The following is a 19,200-nucleotide window of genomic DNA, read 5'->3' as shown; positions in this document are numbered from 1 at the left end:
GCTGACGACAGCGTGCAGCAGAATGTCCTCTCTTGCCACAAGAGTGACATTGGATCTGTCGTCCTCCGTTCTCCCGGATTGCTGCACCACCCAACTCCATCGGAACGTGATCTGAGTTGAAGGGGGGGTGAAATGGGCAGGCCACTACCAGGATGTCCTCTCGAAGCCAGCAGGTTGTCCAACCGGATGGCCATGTCCACAAGTTGGGTGAAGGTCAACGTGGCATCCCGGCAGGCTAGCTCCCTTCGGACGTCCTCACGCAGGCTGCATCGGAAGTGGTCGACGAGGGCCCGCTCGTTCCATCCGGACCCTGCCGCTAGAGTTCTAAACTCCAGGGCAAAGTCTTGCGCCGTCCTCGTCCCTGTCTCAGATTGACCAGACGGCCCGGAAGAGGCGAGCGAACTCCCCGTAGTTGTCCAAAGCGTCTCCTCCTTCACTCCAGACCGCATTGGCCAACTCCAGGGCTTTCCCCGAGAGGCAGGAGACGAGGGCGGACACCTTCTCCCGATCCAATGGAGCCGGGCTGATCATGGAAAAATAGAGATCCAGCTGCAAGAGGCAACCCTGGCAGTGGGCCGCTGTCCCGTCATATTCCCTCGGTCGAGACAGGTGAATACCTCTGGGCGCTGGGGTGTGGGTGGCTGGATCCGGTCACTCAGCTGGTTCCGCTTCGCCCAAGCTGGCTAATATGTTGGCATGCTCCCGGACCCGCTCAACAACTCCAGGCATATAGTCCCTTCCTGCTGACTCCATGCTGTTGGGTGTGTGATTCTGTAGCAGGTGATTTGGACGGAGTCAGGCGCAGGAGGGTAAATCACAGAATAAATGGTTTATTCGGCAGATACAGCGGTACGCAGCCTTGCGTAAAACAACACACACGGGTGAAAATCACGGCGATACAATACAATAAATCTCCACCGAGCTATCGTCATGAAAACAATCACACACAAAGACATGGGGGGCAGAAGGAATACTTATACAGGTACTGATGAGGGGATATGAACCAGGTGTGTGTAAAAACAAGACAAAACAAATGTAATGTTGAGATGAGGAGCGGCAGTGGCTAGAAGGCCAGTGACGACGAGTGCCGAAGCCTGCCCGAACAAGGAGAGGAGGCAGCTTCAGAGGAATACTATACTTTTACTTTTACTTTTGATACTTAAGTATATTTTAGCAATTACATTTACATTTGTATATTTTAAACCAAATACTTTTAGACTTTTACTCAAGTAGTATTTTACTGGGTGACTTTTTCTTGAGTCATTTTCTATTAAGGTATCTTTACTTTTACTCAAGTATGACAGTTGGGCACGTTTTCCACCACTGTACACAAACACAAACACAATCACATTATTACATGTCAATGATTTTACTCCTTGCTGGGACTAACTCATTCTTAGCTCTATTGTCTAACTGTGTAGTGTATTGTGTTATTGTTTTTTGTAACCTGATTTAAATCCTGTCCTGCCCTCAGTGGAAGAGGTGAGCTCTTCTCCAACACCATCCATCCATGTTGAGCCTGTCCTGCACTTAAGCCTCTGAACACCTCAAACCCTGTCCTGCACTTAAGTCAAGCCTCTGAACACCTCAACTTATGCCTCATACCCTCATTCAATCACTGCTGTGTAAGTCTTTGACGATTTTTGAAAATGCTTTTTAATCTCTGTGCGGTCCGCACCTATACTGTGGGTCTCCCTCCCTCCTCAATTTTTCAAGTCACCAGCCTCCACTGGTTACAGTGTGATTGAGATGTAAAGGCAATGTTCCCACGTTAGTGGAGACTGCATTCACGGTAAACACTGCATTAGTCGGCTCAATGAGAAATTACCATTACATTTCTATCGTGCAATCTGTAACGCTTCAGCAATACAGATTGAATATAGCCCTTAATCCTGTACAACTGCAGGCCTTGTGACAAATGCCAAGTCAGGCAGTCAATCCAAAATATTACAGACCAGATCAACCCCTCATTGACAAAGACATGAGTTGGACAGGGATTACGGTAACACTTTTTATAAACCACCCGTATAATGCAATATGAATTAATTTATAGTTCCCTCTAGCATTATGCATTATAAAACATGCTCTAAAACATATATAATTGCTCATGGTTCCTTATAAGATCCTTTAGAAATGCATCAACTTTTATAATGCATTTATAATGAAGAAGGCTCATATGCTGATTGATGAACAGATATCTTTCTCATGCATGTTGCTGCAGCAGTTTTAATTGCCTAATGTTTTATTCCCTGGGCAGCACACATTCGGGCTCTCTGCCCATTCTATGCAGTACCGGGTCATAATTTAAGTCCAGACAATGACCAATGACAAGCCAAAAACCAGCCAGGACCACTGCACCACAAGGGTCCAATGAGAAACCCAGGAGAATTCAGAATGAGTTTAAAATGTGCACACGCTCCTACACACACAAAAAAACACATGGACGCACAAATGTGCACACACATGCACACACTCTAGGAAAGATAGCTTAACAGGAATTGCACTATTCCTTGGTGATGTGAGATCCTAAAATCCCACACAGCTGGGGATGGAACAAGAAGCAGAGTGTGAGCATTTGCAGCAGACTGGGGGCAGTAGTAGTAGAGAGAGAGAGAGAGAGAGAGAGAGAGAGAGAGAGAGAGAGAGAGAGAGAGAGAGAGAGAGAGAGAGAGAGAGAGAGAGAGAGAGAGAGAGAGAGAGAGAGAGAGAGAGAGAGAGAGAGAGAGAGAGAGAGAGAGAGAGAGAGAGAGAGAGAGAGAGAGAGAGAGAGAGAGAGAGAGAGAGAGAGAGAGAGAGAGAGAGAGAGAGAGAGAGAGAGAGAGAGAGAGAGAGAGAGAGAGAGAGAGAGAGAGAGAGAGAGAGAGAGAGAGAGAGAGAGAGAAGCGAGAGAGAGAGAGAGAGAGAGAGAGAGAGAGAGAGAGAGAGAGAGAGAGAGAGAGAGAGAGAGAGAGAGCTTTCCGCACAGCCTAGTTTCAGCACCATGGACAGAGACTAATCCCAGCAATGTGTGCAGTCCACTATATTAACAAATGCAGTAGACTGGAACAGCATTGCATACTTCCAGAGAACAACAGTACCTTAACAGTCCAATTTCAGAACCACGGACAGCGACTGTGTGAATTCCAAGATTAATGCTTGCACCATGGAGTTAAGACTGCAGTGGCTTTGAAAGCGTTGCTTCACATTTATAAATGTAAGTAGTTCAAAAGCATAATTGAAGTATTCAGAAATAACATCAGCTTAATACATTTTGGGAAATCCCTGTGATTCATAATTAATTTGTCTTATCAGCACATAATTAATCCTGCCTTACAGCAGTGGTGAGCTGTAGAGCACACACAAATGTGCATGCATGCACATGCATACACAGATGGAGCACTCACAAGCCTGTCATGGAAAGTCCGTTTTTGCACACATATGCATACTGTCAACCCCCATCAAAAGGCTTTTCAATATGATCCAAAATGAATGAAGCGTGAGCTCAATGTGAATGCACACACACACACACACACACACACACACACACACACACACACACACACTAACAGGGGCTATCAGGCTATCGTAATTCACACCATTGTGAATGGCTCATCATGCCCCCTTGGGACAATATCCTTGATGGGGTGAGCCATCAGCATGAATGAGTTCTGTAGATCCCTGGAGTTTAATCTAAGCAGCTAAAGACAGGATTCCCCAGACCCTCTGCAGGGGCTGCACTCTGCTCTGTTCACTCTAAGCCTTATCATAGAGCAGAGAAAATGACAATGACATGAATACAAGAATCTACAAGCAGAGGCTGAAACCACTGCAAGCCACATCTGAAGGAAATAAGTATTTTTGGGGGGTATTTTATTAGGATGCCCATTAGCTGTTGCAAAAGCAGCAGCTATTCTACCTGGGGTCCACACAAAACATGAAAACAGTGTCTCTGCAGATACACAGAAACGTTACTGCACTGCTCTGCCGCAAAGACGCAGGGGTCCAGGGACATCCGTCCTGCCACTGTATTTACTAAACTTCAGAAAAAGCAGAGGGATTATAGTCAAGAAAAAAAGGAAATGGTCTGAACGCTTGGCAAACAGACGGGGGTTGACATATGCATCCCCAGGCGGTCCTTTTATCCAAACATGACTCTGCCTGGGAGCCAAGTGACAGTGCCATGAAGCAGACTGGTCCTCTGGCTGTCACACTACAGGACTACAGTAGATCTGCTGCTTCTCTCCTCTTCTTCCCACCATTATTATTCCTGTCACAGCATCACAGCAGCCTTGCAGTACCAGCTACAGCTGAACACTGTAAATGCCAGTGGATGAAAGGGAGTGCAGAGATTCAGATACTTTCCTCTGTCCATCCCTTTCTCTCTCTCTCTCTCTCTCTCTCTCTCTCTCTCTCTCTCTCTCTCTCTCTCTCTCTCTCTCTCTCTCTCTCTCTCTCTCTCAGTCATAGAGTGACATACACATGAGTGTTTGCACACCCCCGCATATTCCTGAAAACTGAAACACACTATCTCCCACATACTGTATACTGTAACTTGCAAAGACACACACTGTACTCACATGCACACATGCATGAGCAAATGCACACACATACACTCCCCCAAATTACTGTTGCTGTAAACACCTTATACTCCCCCTCACAAACACACTTATTAACCTCCCTCCCCTTCCACCTCCCAACACAAACACAGTCACCCCCGCACACCCCCTCACATCTCCGTGATAGATTTCATCACTCACCCTGGCTGTTGGGTCCCCCCTCTCCCTCCTCGGTGTCTGTCAAGTTGTTTAGCATCCTCTCTTCCTCAGGCTGCTGTCTGTGGAGAGAGAGAGACACTGCTACTGTTCTAGCACTCCGCTCCTCGCTGGCTGACAACCAGAGCTCTGTGGGTTGGAGCCACGGCAGGGAAAGCAGCACGAATGACAAGAAGCACTTTTTTTATTTCTGCGGCTCACTGCCGTCCAGTCTCTCCCTCTTCTCTATCTTCTCACGCTCAGAAAAAGAGCAGTGCAGAGAGGAGAGAGTCTTTGCCTCTGCAGATTTTTTTCTCTCCTACACTCCTTGTCGTCTTCTCCCTGGCGTGTTGCGTGATTCTATCTCTCTCTTTTCAGGAGGAGGATAAGGAGAGTGAGAGAGGCTGCAGGGTATAGCTGATGATGGAGTGCCTGTGAGCACGGTCTCTCACTCACATGCACGATCTGTGCGCTGCACAGCTACAATCGGTACCCAGTCAGCCTAAGCTGTTGACTAAATTCCTCAGGCGTTCAGAAAAAAAGTATCTCTCTCTCTTTCTCTCACTCTCTCGCACACACACTCATCACCATCCACCATCTCATCATGAGAGAGCAAGGGAGGGATAGGGGGAGAGAGAGAGGGAGAGAGAGAGAGAGAGCGAGAGAGAGAGAGGATGTACATCAAATGGAGTGCTGCCTTCTGAGATGAAGCATCTCTTTTGATGTCCATTTCATTATTGATTATTTATCCCTTTTAATATATTTTTCTACTTCTCCCTTTAATATTTATCCTGTATGGTTACTGCCAGTTATCTGCAGTAGGGCTGCAGGGCATGTATAGCATTCTCTGAACCTAATCATTTGAAACTGATGCTTTCACCGTCACCAAGCTGTGGATACACTGGTCTTACTGTTAATAGCCTGACAAGGTCAAGCTGAAAGACTACATTGGTTCACCAACAGCTTCAGTCAAAGGTTCATGACTTTTCCTTTAATACAGAACAAATCATTACTTATATGAATAAGGGGCAAAGAACCACTCACAGCATATTTATTTTGTATCTGTTCACAATGAGACATTTACAGTTGAGATTCTAAATTACCTATGGTGGGAAACTCAATGGGAAGAACAGGGTGTTCTGAATAGACATAGCCCTAACAGAAAAACCACATGATTTCACATGAGGAAAATCACATGATGAAAACATATGGCTTTCACATGTGAAATGTCACATGTGAAGTGTTCCAAAACCATATGTTTTCATCACGTGATTTTCCTCATTGTGAACAGATACAAAATAAATATGCTGTGAAAATCATGAAATCATGTGGTGTTTCCGTAAGGGTAGCATACAGGACACAGAGGGGTAGGTGGGCTGGGGAGCTCCTGATTACAGGACCTTCTACATATTTTATCACACACAGTTTCTGGGGTTTATGTTTGGAAAAAGAAGTACAGCAGCGGGTTCTACATTAAGAAGTCATGTCAATGGTCTCTCACTGAAGCTTTTACTGGAACACCATGTCAACTCCAGTGGTAACTTTTAAACTTTAATGCTTTAAACATGACAGAGCACACATGAGAGAGAGAGAGGGGGCACCTTCTAAAAATAAACGACAGAGATGGGTTGAATGTGAAAACGGTGCTCCTGAAAGAGCTGAAAAGGGACTTGGAAAAGTGCCTGAGATCCAGTGGAAATGTAACCGACCGGGAGGGTAAAGCCACTCAACACAGAGGGGAAGAGAAGAGGAGAGAGGGGAGAGAGAGAGTGGAAGAGAGGAGAGAAGGGTAGAGATGGAAAGAATGGAGAGAGTTGTGGAGAATAGGGGAGAGTGGGAAAAAGGGGTTGGGGGCAGTAGAGGAGGGGCCAGAGAGAGGGGTGGAAGTGAATGGAGAGAGTGAAGGAGAAGGGGAGAGTAGGGGACCGTGGGTGAGTATAGGGGGAGTGGAAGAGGAGAGCGAAGAGGAGAGAAGAACAGTACAGTATGGGGAGAGGAGGGGAGAAAATGGGAAACTAGGAGAAGAGGGACGAGAGAGGGAGAGTAGTGAAGACAGCGGCTATGTTCATGGATTATAGATTCATCTCAGATGGGTGTGCACAGTGCAGCAGTGGAGTGGAAAGTACTAATCCATAGCACTCACTGTGCCTCTGCTGGTCCAGGTTTAGTTTAGTTTATTGGGATCCCCATTAGCTACTGCACACTACTCTTCCTGGGGTGCACATAAAACATACACATATTGTACATGTGACCAGGCACCAGAAAGAGAGAGATAGATGGAGAGAGAGAGAAAACGACACAATTAGCACTTTAGGGATAAAAAAGGCTTTTTAAAACCATTAGTACATATACTGTATGTTTGCACCTGTAGCCTCAGTGCCCTATGCGACCACCTCTGTCAGGATGATTTGATTTCTTGGCAGCCATTCAGGAGTATGTTATCCTCACAGAAAGCAACAACAGTCCACTCAAAACCACATCTTCACAGCTGGTTATTCTAACTGTCAGGGGATGCTAAACCTAACCACTTCAGACTAAGATCAGTGGCTCAGTGGCTCAGTGGAGGGTAACTTAACATCAAATTATATTACTGTGCCCCTGAGTTAAGTAATGACAATGTCAGTGTGATATGACAATACATTGAATCGGCAGGTATGTCTTTTCTGGAGCCTGTTGAAAAATACACCAACATGGATTATTTTCTACATTGACCATGCAAAAAAATAAAAATAAAAAAATAAAGAAAACATACATTTGTACAAATGTACAAACTGTACAAATAACAGTTATATTACAGTAAACTGAATACAAATAAGATTATATTGGCTTTTGAGTTCCACACAGCCCGCAGTCAGAGAAAGACTGTTTGGTGAAATATTGTGACAATGATACAGCAGTGAGGAGAATGCAATTACTACTCTCTGTGTGAGATAGCCAACCCCGTAGGACCTCAGAGTCAGGCTAGGGGAGGGTGGTGGTGGTGGTGGTGGTGGTGGTGGTGGTGGGTGGGTACTGTAGGTTGCTTTGCTGATTGCTTTGCTGGTTAGTGGAGGGGGCAGAGTGGGCCGTGGTCGGGGAGAAGATAGGGCGATAGATTGGGAAGGAGTTGGGTTTTGGATATGATGGTATGTTGGTGAGAGGGCAAAAGTAAGCAAATCACGTGAAAAATGTCACATGTAAAAAAATATCTTGATTCAGAGATGTGGTTTTTGGACACGTGTGACACTTCACATACAGTGCATTCGGAAAGTATTCAGACCGCTTCACTTTTTCCACATTTTATTACATTACAGCCTTATTCTAAAATGGATTCAAACGTTTTTTTCCCACAACAATCTACACACAATACCCCATAATGACAAATCAAAAATTGTTTTCTAGAAATGTAGACAACTGTATTAAAACTAAAAACTGAAATATCACATTTACATAAGTATTCAGATCCTTTACTCAGTACTTTGTTGAAGCACCTTTGACAGCAATTACAGCCTCGAGTCTTCTTGGGTATGGCGCTACAAGCTTGGCACACCTGTATTTGGGGAGTTTCACCCATTCTTCTCTGCAGATCCTCTCAAGCTCTGTCAGGTTGGATGGGGAGCGTCGCTGCACAGCAATTTTCAGGTCCCTCCAGAGCTGTTCGATCGGGTTCAAGTCCGGCTCTGGCTGGGCCACTCAAGGACATTCAGAGACTTGTCCCGAAGCCACTGGAGCAGGTTTACATCAAGGATCTCTCTGTACTTTGCTCCGTTCATCTTCCGTCGATCCTGAATAGTCTCCCAGTCCCTGACGCTGAAAAACATCCAGACAAAATGATGCTGCCACCACCATGCTTCACCGTAGGGATGGTATTGGCCAGGTGATGAGTGGTGCCTGGTTTCCTCCAGATGTGACGCTTGTCATTGTCGTGCAAGCCTGGTTTCATCAGACCAGATAATCTTGTTTCTCATGGTCTGAGAGTCCTTTAGGTGCCTTTTGGCAAACTCCAAGCGGGCTGTCATGTGCCTTTTACTGAGGAGTGGCTTCCGTCTGGCCACTCTACCATAAAGGCCTGATTGGTGGAGTGCTGCAGAGATTGCTGTCCTTCTGGATGGTTCTCCCATCTCTACAGAGGAACTCTGGAGCTCTGTCAGAGTGACCATCGGGTTCTTGGTGACCTCTCTGACCAAGGCCTTTCTCCCCCGATTGCTCAGTTTTTGGTACCCTTCCCCAAATCTGTGCCTCGACACAATCCTGTCTCGGAGCTCTACAGACAATTCCTTCGACCTCGTGGCTTGGTTTTTGCTCTGACATGCACTGACACCTGTGGGACCTTATATAGACAGGTGTGTGTCTTTCCAAATCATGTCCAATCAATTGAATTTACCACAGGTGGACTCCAATCAAGTTGTAGAAACATCTCAAGGATGATCAATGGAAACAGGATGCACCTGAGCTCAATTTCGAGTCTCATAGCAAAGGGTCTGAATACTTATGTAAATAAGGTATTTCCGTTTTTTATTGTAAATAAATTTGCCAACATTTTGAAAAACCTGTTTTAGCTTTGTCATTATGGGGTATTGTGTGTAGATTGATGATGATTTTTTTTATTTAATCCATTTTATAATAAGGATGTAACGTAACAAAATGTGGAAAAAGTGAAGGGTCTGAATACTTTCTGAATGCACATGTGAAAAATGTCACGTGGAAAAAACAGACACGTGTGAAGTTTCACGTACATTTTTCACATGACTCAGACTCGTGGTTTCCCAACATTTCACGTGATATTATACGTTTCACATGTGTGCTTTTGTAACCCGAGATTAGAACCTGAGTCTCCCACGGGAAAAGCCAACGTCTTGACCATTTGGGCCAATATTGTGACTAAACATGCACCCCATGAATATACAAAATCTTAAATTACAACTCGATTACATTTTTGAATCATTTGACAGCCCGTAGTTGACCTTAAATTGTGAAAATGCACTTGAAAATGTAGCTACATGATTCAAAAATGTAATCGAGTTTATCACAGGATTTGTTGCATGTTATTAATCACGATTAATGGCAAATTCCTAATTTGCTCAAATTTAGCTGTAATTTAAGATTTTGTATATTCATGGGTTGCATGTTTAGACAATATATTTTTTGAAATTTTCATTTTGGACTGATGCCCAAATGAGCATTCTACTCAATGCATCGTCAATGAGCGCTGGTGAAGATTTCAGCAAAAGTGCATTACAGTGGCTTGGAAATACAATGCCATTCAAAAGGAGGCAAATAATTAGTAGGAAACCCTTTTTGTCATAATTTTGATGTCGCCAGATTGACTTTAGATGCAGTATAACGTTAGCTAGTTAGCTAAGATTGAGGGGAGGACACCGGATTTTAGCTCGCTACCGTTAGCATTGCTAGCTATTTTGGATGAACTTTGCTATCTAATGACAACATTTCCATGTCTAAAGTAAATTTGACGACATGATAATGCTGGCAAAGTTGTTTCCTACTAAATATTTGACTACTTTAGCAATGTCTTCGTATTTCCAGGCACTATAGACTAATTTAGACTAAACAGCCGTTAGCCTCCGTCCAGAATGACTGGGCTGATCACAACTTTAGGGCACCACTATGGTGCCGCCAATAGAGGGCGGCTTGAGAATGTTCATAACAATGGCATGACGCAACCGAGTGATGGAGGTGCAAAATAGGAATAAAAAGCATTACAAGAATATTGCAGTTTTGATTGTGTCCAAAGTAACGGTTAGCAAAATCAATTTGTTTTGACATCGCATTATGTATCTATACTGTTTCCTTTTTACAGAATGGCATTACATAATTTGCAATTCTATGTGTGGAATTTTAAATTCTTTCATGGAATGGAGGTGTGTAATGGGGGTGTGGCGGCAGGTAGCCTAGCAATTAAGAGCGTTGGGCCAGTAACCGAAAGTTTGCTGGTTCAAATCCCTGAGCAGGCAAGTTGTAAAAATCTGCCGTTCTGCCCTTGAGCAAGGCGGTTAACCACCAACAACTGCTCCCTGGGTGTCGATGACATGGAAGTCGATTAAGGTAGCCCACCGCATCTCACTGATTCAGAGGGGTTGGGTTAAATGTGGAAGAAACATTTCAGTTGAATGCATTCAGTTGTGCAACAGACTAGGTATCCCCTTTCCTTGCTCTGGCCAAATGCTACACAACGCCCACAGACTTAGTTTCTTCTGGATTTGAGCACCTCCACTACGATTCACCGAACGCAAACACATTCGGGGCCGTCTGATTGGTCCAGAAACCGATGGGTTGGGCCAGAGCCAAAATACACATGGGTAATACTCTGATTGGTTAGAGAAGACCCAATCGCTGATTACTTTGTTTTGTACAACGCTTCTCGTGCCCCTCGTCACCACAAACAACTTCAATGATGGCTTTCTCAGACCAAGGTATGTAGCGAACGACAGAGCAGCGGAAGAATTGAGTGTGAGTCGTCAGGCTAGGGGAGTGGTATATTGTATATCTTAAATGTACAGGTATATCTACATTTAGATATAGATCTCTCCCAGTTATCTGGGACAGGGATGTTGTTTCGATGTGCCAATTCACAGGCAAGTTCTCTGCATTGGAGGCTACTAAGCCCATGAAACTGGTCTGCGAGATTCTTAATAATGTTTAGCAAGCTCAGACTACATGTCATCAGATGTGTGCCTCTGCTACTACATCATAGCCTCTCTTTTACACAGGTACATGTTCATTTTCTTTTTTGTCAATGTACCTTAGTGTAATTCAGTCAATTTTTTCATCCCTTGCTGCTGCTCAAATGGACTTCCCTTCTCTCACTTCCTTGGCTGCTCTCTCAAGAACCTCAAGATCTCTGCTTATTTTACATTTGTATACACAGGGCATGACGATGTCTGCTCTGTAACAATACAAATGTACAATCTTGAGTTTATATGCAAAGATAATATGCATATTATGCATCAAATGGACAAAAATGTATCATTTGTTTGGGGTATGGTGGCCATTGACTCAACTTACCCCAAGGCAAACATTTGGACTATATTAGCCCACACAGCTACAAGGATGCACTTTCATGCTAGGTTTAGGACCTCATATTGTAGCTTATAGATCAAATCAAATCACATTTTATTTTTCACATGCGCCGAATACAACAGGTGCAGACCTTACCGTGAAATGCTTACTTACAAGCCCTTAACCAACAATGCAGTTTTAAGAAAATAGAGTTAAGAAAATATTTACTAAATAAACTAAAGTAAAAAAGTACACAACAAAATAATAATAATGAGGCTATATACAGGGGGTACCGGTACTGAGTCAATGTGCAGGGGTACAGGTGAGTCAAGGTCCTTTGTACATGTAGGTAGGGGTAAAGTGACTATGCATAGAGGGGCCCCGTGTTGAAGATCAGTGTGGCAGATGTGTTGTTGCCTACCCTTACCACCTGGGGGCAGCCAGTCAGGAAGTCCAGGATCCAGTTGCAGAGGGAGGTGTTTAGTCCCAGCTTAGTGATGAGCTTTGTGGGCACTATTTTGTTGAACGCTGAGCTGTAGTCAATGAACAGCATTCTCACATAGGTGTTCCTTTTGTCCAGGTGGGAAAAGGCAGTGTGGAGTCCAATTGGGAATGTGTCATATGTGGATCTGTTGGGGCAGAATGCAAATTGGAGTGGGCCTAGGGTTTCCGGGATGATGGTGTTGATGTGAGCCATGATCAGCCTTTCAAAGCACTTCATGGCTACCGACGTGAGTGCTACGGGGCAGTAGTCATTTAGGCAGGTTACCTTCGCTTTCTTGGGCACAGGGACTATTAAGGTATGCTTGAAACATGTACAGTTGAAGTCGGAAGTTTACATACACTTAGGTTGGAGTCATTAAAACTCATTTTTCAACCACTCCACAAATTTCTTGTTAACAAACTAAAGTTTTGGTCTACTTCGTGCATGACACAAGTAATTTTTCCAACAATTGTTTACAGACAGATTATTTCACTTATAATTCACTGTATCACAATTCCAGTGGGTCAGAAGTTTACATACACTAAATTGACTGTGCCTTTACACAGCTTGGAAAATTCCAGAAAATGATGCTAGGCTAATTGACAACATTTGAATCAATTGGAGGTGTACCTGTGGATGTATTTCAAGGCCTACCTTCACACTCAGTGCCTCTTTGCATGACATCATGGGAAAATCAAAATAAATAAGGCTAGACCTCAGAAAACAATTGTAGACCTCCACAAGTCTGGTTCATCCTTGGGAGCAATTTCCAAATGCCTGAAGGTACCCCAGCTCTGTCAGGAGGAATGGGCCAAAACTCACCCAACTTATTGTGGGAAGCTTGTGGAAGGCAACCTGAAATGTTTGACCCAAGTTAACCAATTTAAAGGCAATGCTACCAAATACTAATTGACTGTATGTAAACTTCTGACCCACTGGGAATGTGATGAAAGAAATAAAAGCTGAAATAAATAATTCTCTGTACTATTATTCTGACATTTCACATTCTTAAAATAAAGTGGTGATCCTAACTGACCTAAGACAGGGAATTTTTACTAGGATTAAATGTCAGGAATTGTGAAAAACTGAGTTTAAATGTATTTGGCTAAGGTGTATATAAACTTCCGACTTCAACTGTAGGTATTACCGACTCGGTCATGGAGAGGTTGAAAATGTCAGTGAAGAAACTTGCCAGTTGGTCTGCGCATGCTCTGAGTACACGTCCTGGTAATCTGTCTGGCCCCATGGCCTTGTGAATGTTGACCTGTTTAAAGGTCTTGCTCACATCGGCTATGGAGAGCTTGATCACACAGTCGTCCGGAACAGCTGGTGCTCTCATGCATGCTTCAATGTTGCTTGCCTCGAAGCGAGCATAAAAAGCATTTAGCCCGTCTGGTAGGCTCGCGTCACTGGGCAGCTCGCGGCTGGGTTTTCCCTTTGTAGTCCGTAATAATTTGCAAGCCCTGCCACATCCAATGAGCGTCAGAGCCTGTGTAGTAGGATTCAATCTTAGTCCTGTATTGATGCTTTGCCTGTTTGATGGTTCATCTGAGGGCATAGGGGGATTTCTTATAAGCGCCCGGATTAGAAGCAGCTCTAGCGTTTAGCTCGGTGCGGATTTTGCCTGTAATCCATGGCTTCTGGTTGGGATATGTACGTACGGTCACTGTGGGTTGACGTCGTCGATGCACTTATTGATGAAGCCGGTGGCTGAGGTGGTATACTCCTCAATACCATTGGATGAATCCCGGAACATATTCCAGTCTGTGCTAGCAAAACAGTCCTGTAGCGTAGCATCTGCGTCATCTGACCACTTCCGTATTGAGCGAGTCACTGGGACTTCCTGCTTTAGTTTTTGCTTGTAATCAGGAATCAGGAGGATAGAATTATGGTCCGATTTTCCAAATGGAGGGCTAGGGAGAGCTTTGTACACGTCTCTGAGTGTGGAGTAAAGGTGGTCTAGAGTTTTTTTCCCTCTGGTTGCACATGTGACATGCTGGTAGAAATGAGGTAAAACGGATTTAAGTTTTCCTGCATTAAAGTCCCCGGCCACTAGGAGCGCCGCTTTGGATGAGCATTTTCTTGTTTGCGTATGGCCTTATACAGCTCGTTGAGTGCGGTCTTAGTGCCAGCGTCGGTTTGTGGTGGTAAATAGACGGCTACGAAAAATATAGATGAAAACTCTCTTGGTAGATAGTGTGACCTACAACTTATCGTACTCTACCTCAGGCGAGTAATACCTCGAGACTACCTTAATAGAGACCCTGACTGATGTACAAAACAATCTTAAAACTATCTAATTTAGTTTAGATACAAGCATCATGAAACATAACACAATAAATTCATTTGAATTTGTGAAAATCTGTTTTTTGGACCTAACTTGCTTACCACTTTTTCCATGTGGTTTCTTCCTTCACAGACTCCATGAAATGATGACCTCTTCCTAAATATTTGGTCACATGATCCATTTTGTGTATGGTTTCCTAGAAACAAGGGGTGGCTCAATTTACCTCACGCTCCCCTACAATTTAAGTGTTTCTTATGTTTGATACTTCATCCTCAAACCACAAAACCTTTCAACTCCCTGGCATCTTAGCAGCAAAGGATTTATCCAGCACACTATACATGGCACACTAGGATCTCTGAGGGAGTATTGAAATCTGGGTCATACAGACAGTGTATTGTATGGCTGTGCTGTGCTGTGAGCTAGAGAAGACTCACTGGCAGCCTAATTAAAAGTATTGCTAATGAGGAACATCTTTAATGAACCACAGAGAAACTTCCTGACCATTAAGCTTCAAACATAAATCATGAAATCCTCCAGATGCTTCCGTCTCCTTTGACCCGTTGTGGAAGGCCCCTCTGCAAAATCACTTGTTTGTTTACATTATGTAGCAGGTATGTTGTCAGGGAGACGGATCCAACATTAAAACCATTTCAATAAGGAGACTTTCATCTTTGTGCAGATGGGGGGAAGATGATACAGCATTTGATTTGTCCTCAGAGGATGCTGGTGGAAGATGAATGGCGAACGGTCATGGTGGGTTTCTACCTGGGAACGGTGGTGGAAAATTATGTTTCCTCCTTAAAGCATTTGAGAGTTTAATGTTGACTATTTTTAGGAGCTGCAATTGAGAGCTAACTTTCCTATGTATTCTCCCTTAGGGGAAGGGAAGGAGAGATTGAGTCAGGGAAGGGAAGGCACTCTCTTCTCTCTCTCCGAGCACAGGCTTCTGCTTGCTTACTTGAGACATGCTAAATCATATCCAGCATGACAGAACCTGATATGGCTAAATTGCTCTTGTAAAACTGAGCAAATTAAGATGGATTCACACCCCAGGGGATGTTGTTCAGTACAATTGATCATGGTTTTATTTCCTCTTGCTTATTCATCCTTTATACACTCCTATAGAGACCAGGACCACCAATTCAGTGATACACTATCTCATCCAAAGAAGACAACAATCTACTCTTTACCAGAATGCCTCAATTCAATATACACTACATGACCAGAGGTATGTGGACACCTGCTTGTTGAACATCTCATTCCAAAATCATGGGCATTAATATGGAGTTGGTCCCCCCTTTGCTGCTATAACAGTCTCCACTCTTTCCTCTAGATGTTGGAACATTGCTGCAGGGACTCCATTCAGCCACAAGAGCATTAGTGATGTCGGGCAATGATGTTGGGCAATTAGGCCTGGCTTACAGTCGGCGTTCCAATTCATCCCATAGGTGTTTGATGGGGTTGAGGTCAGGGCTCTGTGCCGGCCAGTCAAGTTCTTCCACACTGATCTCGACAAACCATTTCGCTTTGTGCACGGGGATATTGTCATGCTGAAACAGGAAAGGGCCTTCCCCAAACTGTTGCCACAAAGTTGGAAGCACAGAATCGTCTAGAATGTCATTGTACGCTAAGGCGTTAAGATTTCCTTCCCAGACCATTATTCCTCCACCAAATGTTACAATTGGCACTATGCATTGGGGCAGGTAGCATTCGCCTGGCATCCGCCAAATCCATATTTGTCCGTCGGACTGCCAGATAGTGAAGCGTGATTCATCACTCCAGAGAACGCATTTCCACTGCTCCAGAGTCCAATGGCGGCGAGCTTTACACTACTTCAGCCGACGCTTGGCATTGCGCATGATGATCTAAGGCTTGTGTGCGGCTGCTCGGCCATGGAAACCCATTTCATGAAGCTCCCGACGAACAGTTCTTGTACTGACATTGCTTCCAGAGGCAGTTTGGAACTTGTTAGTGAGTGTTGCAACTGAGGACAGACAATTTTTATGAGCTACGCCTACCACTTCGCGGCTGAGCCGTTGTTGCTCCTAGACGTTTCCACTTCACAATAACAGCACTTACAGTTGACCGGGGCAGTTCTAGCAGGGCAGAAATTTGACAAACTGACTTGTTGGAAAGGTGGCATCCTATGATGGTGCCAAATTGAAAGTCACTGAGCTCTTCAGTAAGGCCATTCTGCTGCCAATGTTTGTCTATGGAGATTGCATGGCTGTGTGCTCGATTTTATGCACCTGTCAGCAACGAGTGTGGCTGAAATAGCCGAATCCACTAATTTGAAGGGGTGTCCAGATACTTTTGTAAATATAGTGTATCTTAAATGCACAATGCCCAAATTGCAGTCCTTTGGACAACAACACTGTATTAGTAACAGATCATGCATGATTGCACTGACATATTCAGTGAACCAGTCATGAAGGCAAATTGGCAAGATGTATAAGTGATGTTTTTAAAAACATTGCAATGTAATTACATTTGAAATGGTCTTCTTCAATTCTGGTCCTGGGGACTCACAGGGTGTGCAGGCTTTTCTACCAGCCCAGCACTAACACATCTGATTCAACCAATCAGGCGAGAAAGTGAATGCAGTTGTTCAAAGAGAGAACGCATAAGTCTGCCAGTCATTGCTGTGTGGGTGTGTCCTAGCTCATCGTCAGTGAAAGTGGGTTGCTGGCTGTGGTGGGATTGGCAGAGAGCCTGAGAGCCATCTTCATCTGGGCCAAGCGGCTTTAGTTCTTAACCTGTGGGCACATCCCTGCCTGCCTGTCTGCCTGCCTGATGCACATGCAACACAATCTCACACACACAAACACACATGCACGCACAAGTATACACACACGCATGCCCATACACACACTCGCGCATGCACGTGCATGTATACACATGCGCGCATTGCGCAGACATGGATTCACTCGCAAGTATACACACGTGCACACGCATGCATGCACACAGACACGCACTTACACGTGCACACACATACAGTCACAGCAGCATTTCTGATGCCCTAATCCCTCAGATTAAGGCCATAGAGCCCTGGGCTTGGTTGATTCACTTTTACTTTTTCCCGCTCAGCCACACTACGTTTAAATAGCGTAATTTTTTATCTCCTTCCCTAACATGCCACTGATCTGATCAGTTTTTCCTAGTCTGGTCACATGGTCAGGATATCGCCTGGCCATAGCCGTGAATAAAAAAAAATATCACGTTTTTCCCTGATGCCTTGACCAGACCAGGTCCTATCCATAAGGTTTCCTCCAGGCTAGTTGCTGATGATGCTGACTTGCAGATGGCATGTCTTCCCTGACTGCTCAGGGCCTGCCTTGGGAAGACCTTGGGCCCAGTCAGATCTTGATGGGGCTTGTTATTAAGAGCACTGTAAAGATTAAATCTCACCAAACTGCTACACAAACAACTTGATGCTGCACGGTGCATGTCATGTTAGATGTTGTTAGCCATATTTCTATGTTTCTGTTCAATAATGCATGTCCACTGAACATTGTTCACAGTATATAATGTAAGTTCCAATATCATGCATTTTTCCCTGTGTGATGGATGTATGGATATACCACAAATGAGTATAGCGTGTCAGTTGCTATATTGTTGCTTCTCAAGCTTTTTCCCTATTCTACCAGCAGATTTTTTTTTTATGCTAGCAGTGCAGTGCTGAAGTTGATACAGTGCAGTGTGCTAAATTCATTTAAGCATATGGGGAATGCAGTCCATAGGGTTTTGAGATTTACGACTGATATGGGACTCTGAGAGCAGTGTGAAAAAAGAGTGAGAGATTGAGCTGTACTGAATCTGTCCCCAGGACTATTCAAGGGCAACCAAAGGTAGGAGTGATGGTCTCTGAGCTCTGGGGCTATGCTGCCCTGACCTCCAGACCATCTTTCTGCCAGCTGTAGTGCTCTCATAAAACTTCTGAGAGAGTCACACACACACACACACTGGTTCACACCTCACACACACACACGCGCACACACACACGTACGCACGTACGCACGCGCACACACACACACACACACACACACACACACACACACACACACACACACACACATAGTGATTTGGCAACCGTACAGAGAAGTCTGTGTCACATTATCTAAGCTTGATGGAGCACATATATTTTGCATGTTTGTCATTAAGATATGGGTAAAAAAAAACATGCGGTGAGTAAATGAGGTGAATTGATTATTTTCAAAGCCAAAAGCAATAGCACTACAAAAGCATCCTTCTTCAGACACCCACATACAGGTCGAAACATCGCTGTTAGGGGTATCATCTCATGCAAGACAACGGGAGTAATCTATCTCATCACCTGTTCATGTGGGAAAGCATACGTAGGACAAACGAAAAGACAAGTAAAACAACGCACGGCTGAACACCGCAGCTCAATCAGGTGTAAGAACACTGACTATCCAGTAGCAGCTCACTTTGTTGAAGCTAACCATCCCATCTCCTCCCTCAACTACACAGGCATTGAGCGTGTTGCTCTACCAAGGAGAGGAGGTAACATGGAGAGCCTACTACTACAGAGGGACACCTACTGGATATACTATTTAAAAACACTGACCCCTAGTGGTCTGAATATTGACTTTGATCTCAGGCCCTTATGAACAATTCTATTTTCTATGAATATATTCTTTCTACAGCTTATCAGCGTACACCCAATACGTTCCCCCTGTTGA

General features: G+C 44.3%; 1 protein-coding gene across 2 annotated transcripts in view; it reads right to left on the bottom strand.

Annotated features, from left to right (window-relative positions):
• Positions 1-5,311, bottom strand: part of LOC121538594 (solute carrier family 12 member 5) — a 94,140-nt gene extending 88,829 nt beyond the window's left edge. For both annotated transcript variants that reach the window (XM_041846748.2, XM_041846749.2), the window contains exon 1: positions 4,737-5,311. In XM_041846748.2, the coding sequence (XP_041702682.1) occupies positions 4,737-4,791 (55 nt within the window). In that variant the 5' untranslated portion in view covers positions 4,792-5,311. The remainder of the gene's footprint in view (positions 1-4,736) is intronic.
• Positions 5,312-19,200: the final 13,889 nt, after the last annotated feature.

The sequence above is a fragment of the Coregonus clupeaformis genome, chromosome 24 (genome assembly GCF_020615455.1).
Source record: "Coregonus clupeaformis isolate EN_2021a chromosome 24, ASM2061545v1, whole genome shotgun sequence".
Classification (NCBI taxonomy): domain Eukaryota; kingdom Metazoa; phylum Chordata; class Actinopteri; order Salmoniformes; family Salmonidae; genus Coregonus; species Coregonus clupeaformis.
This window is presented reverse-complemented; position numbering and strand designations above follow the sequence as displayed.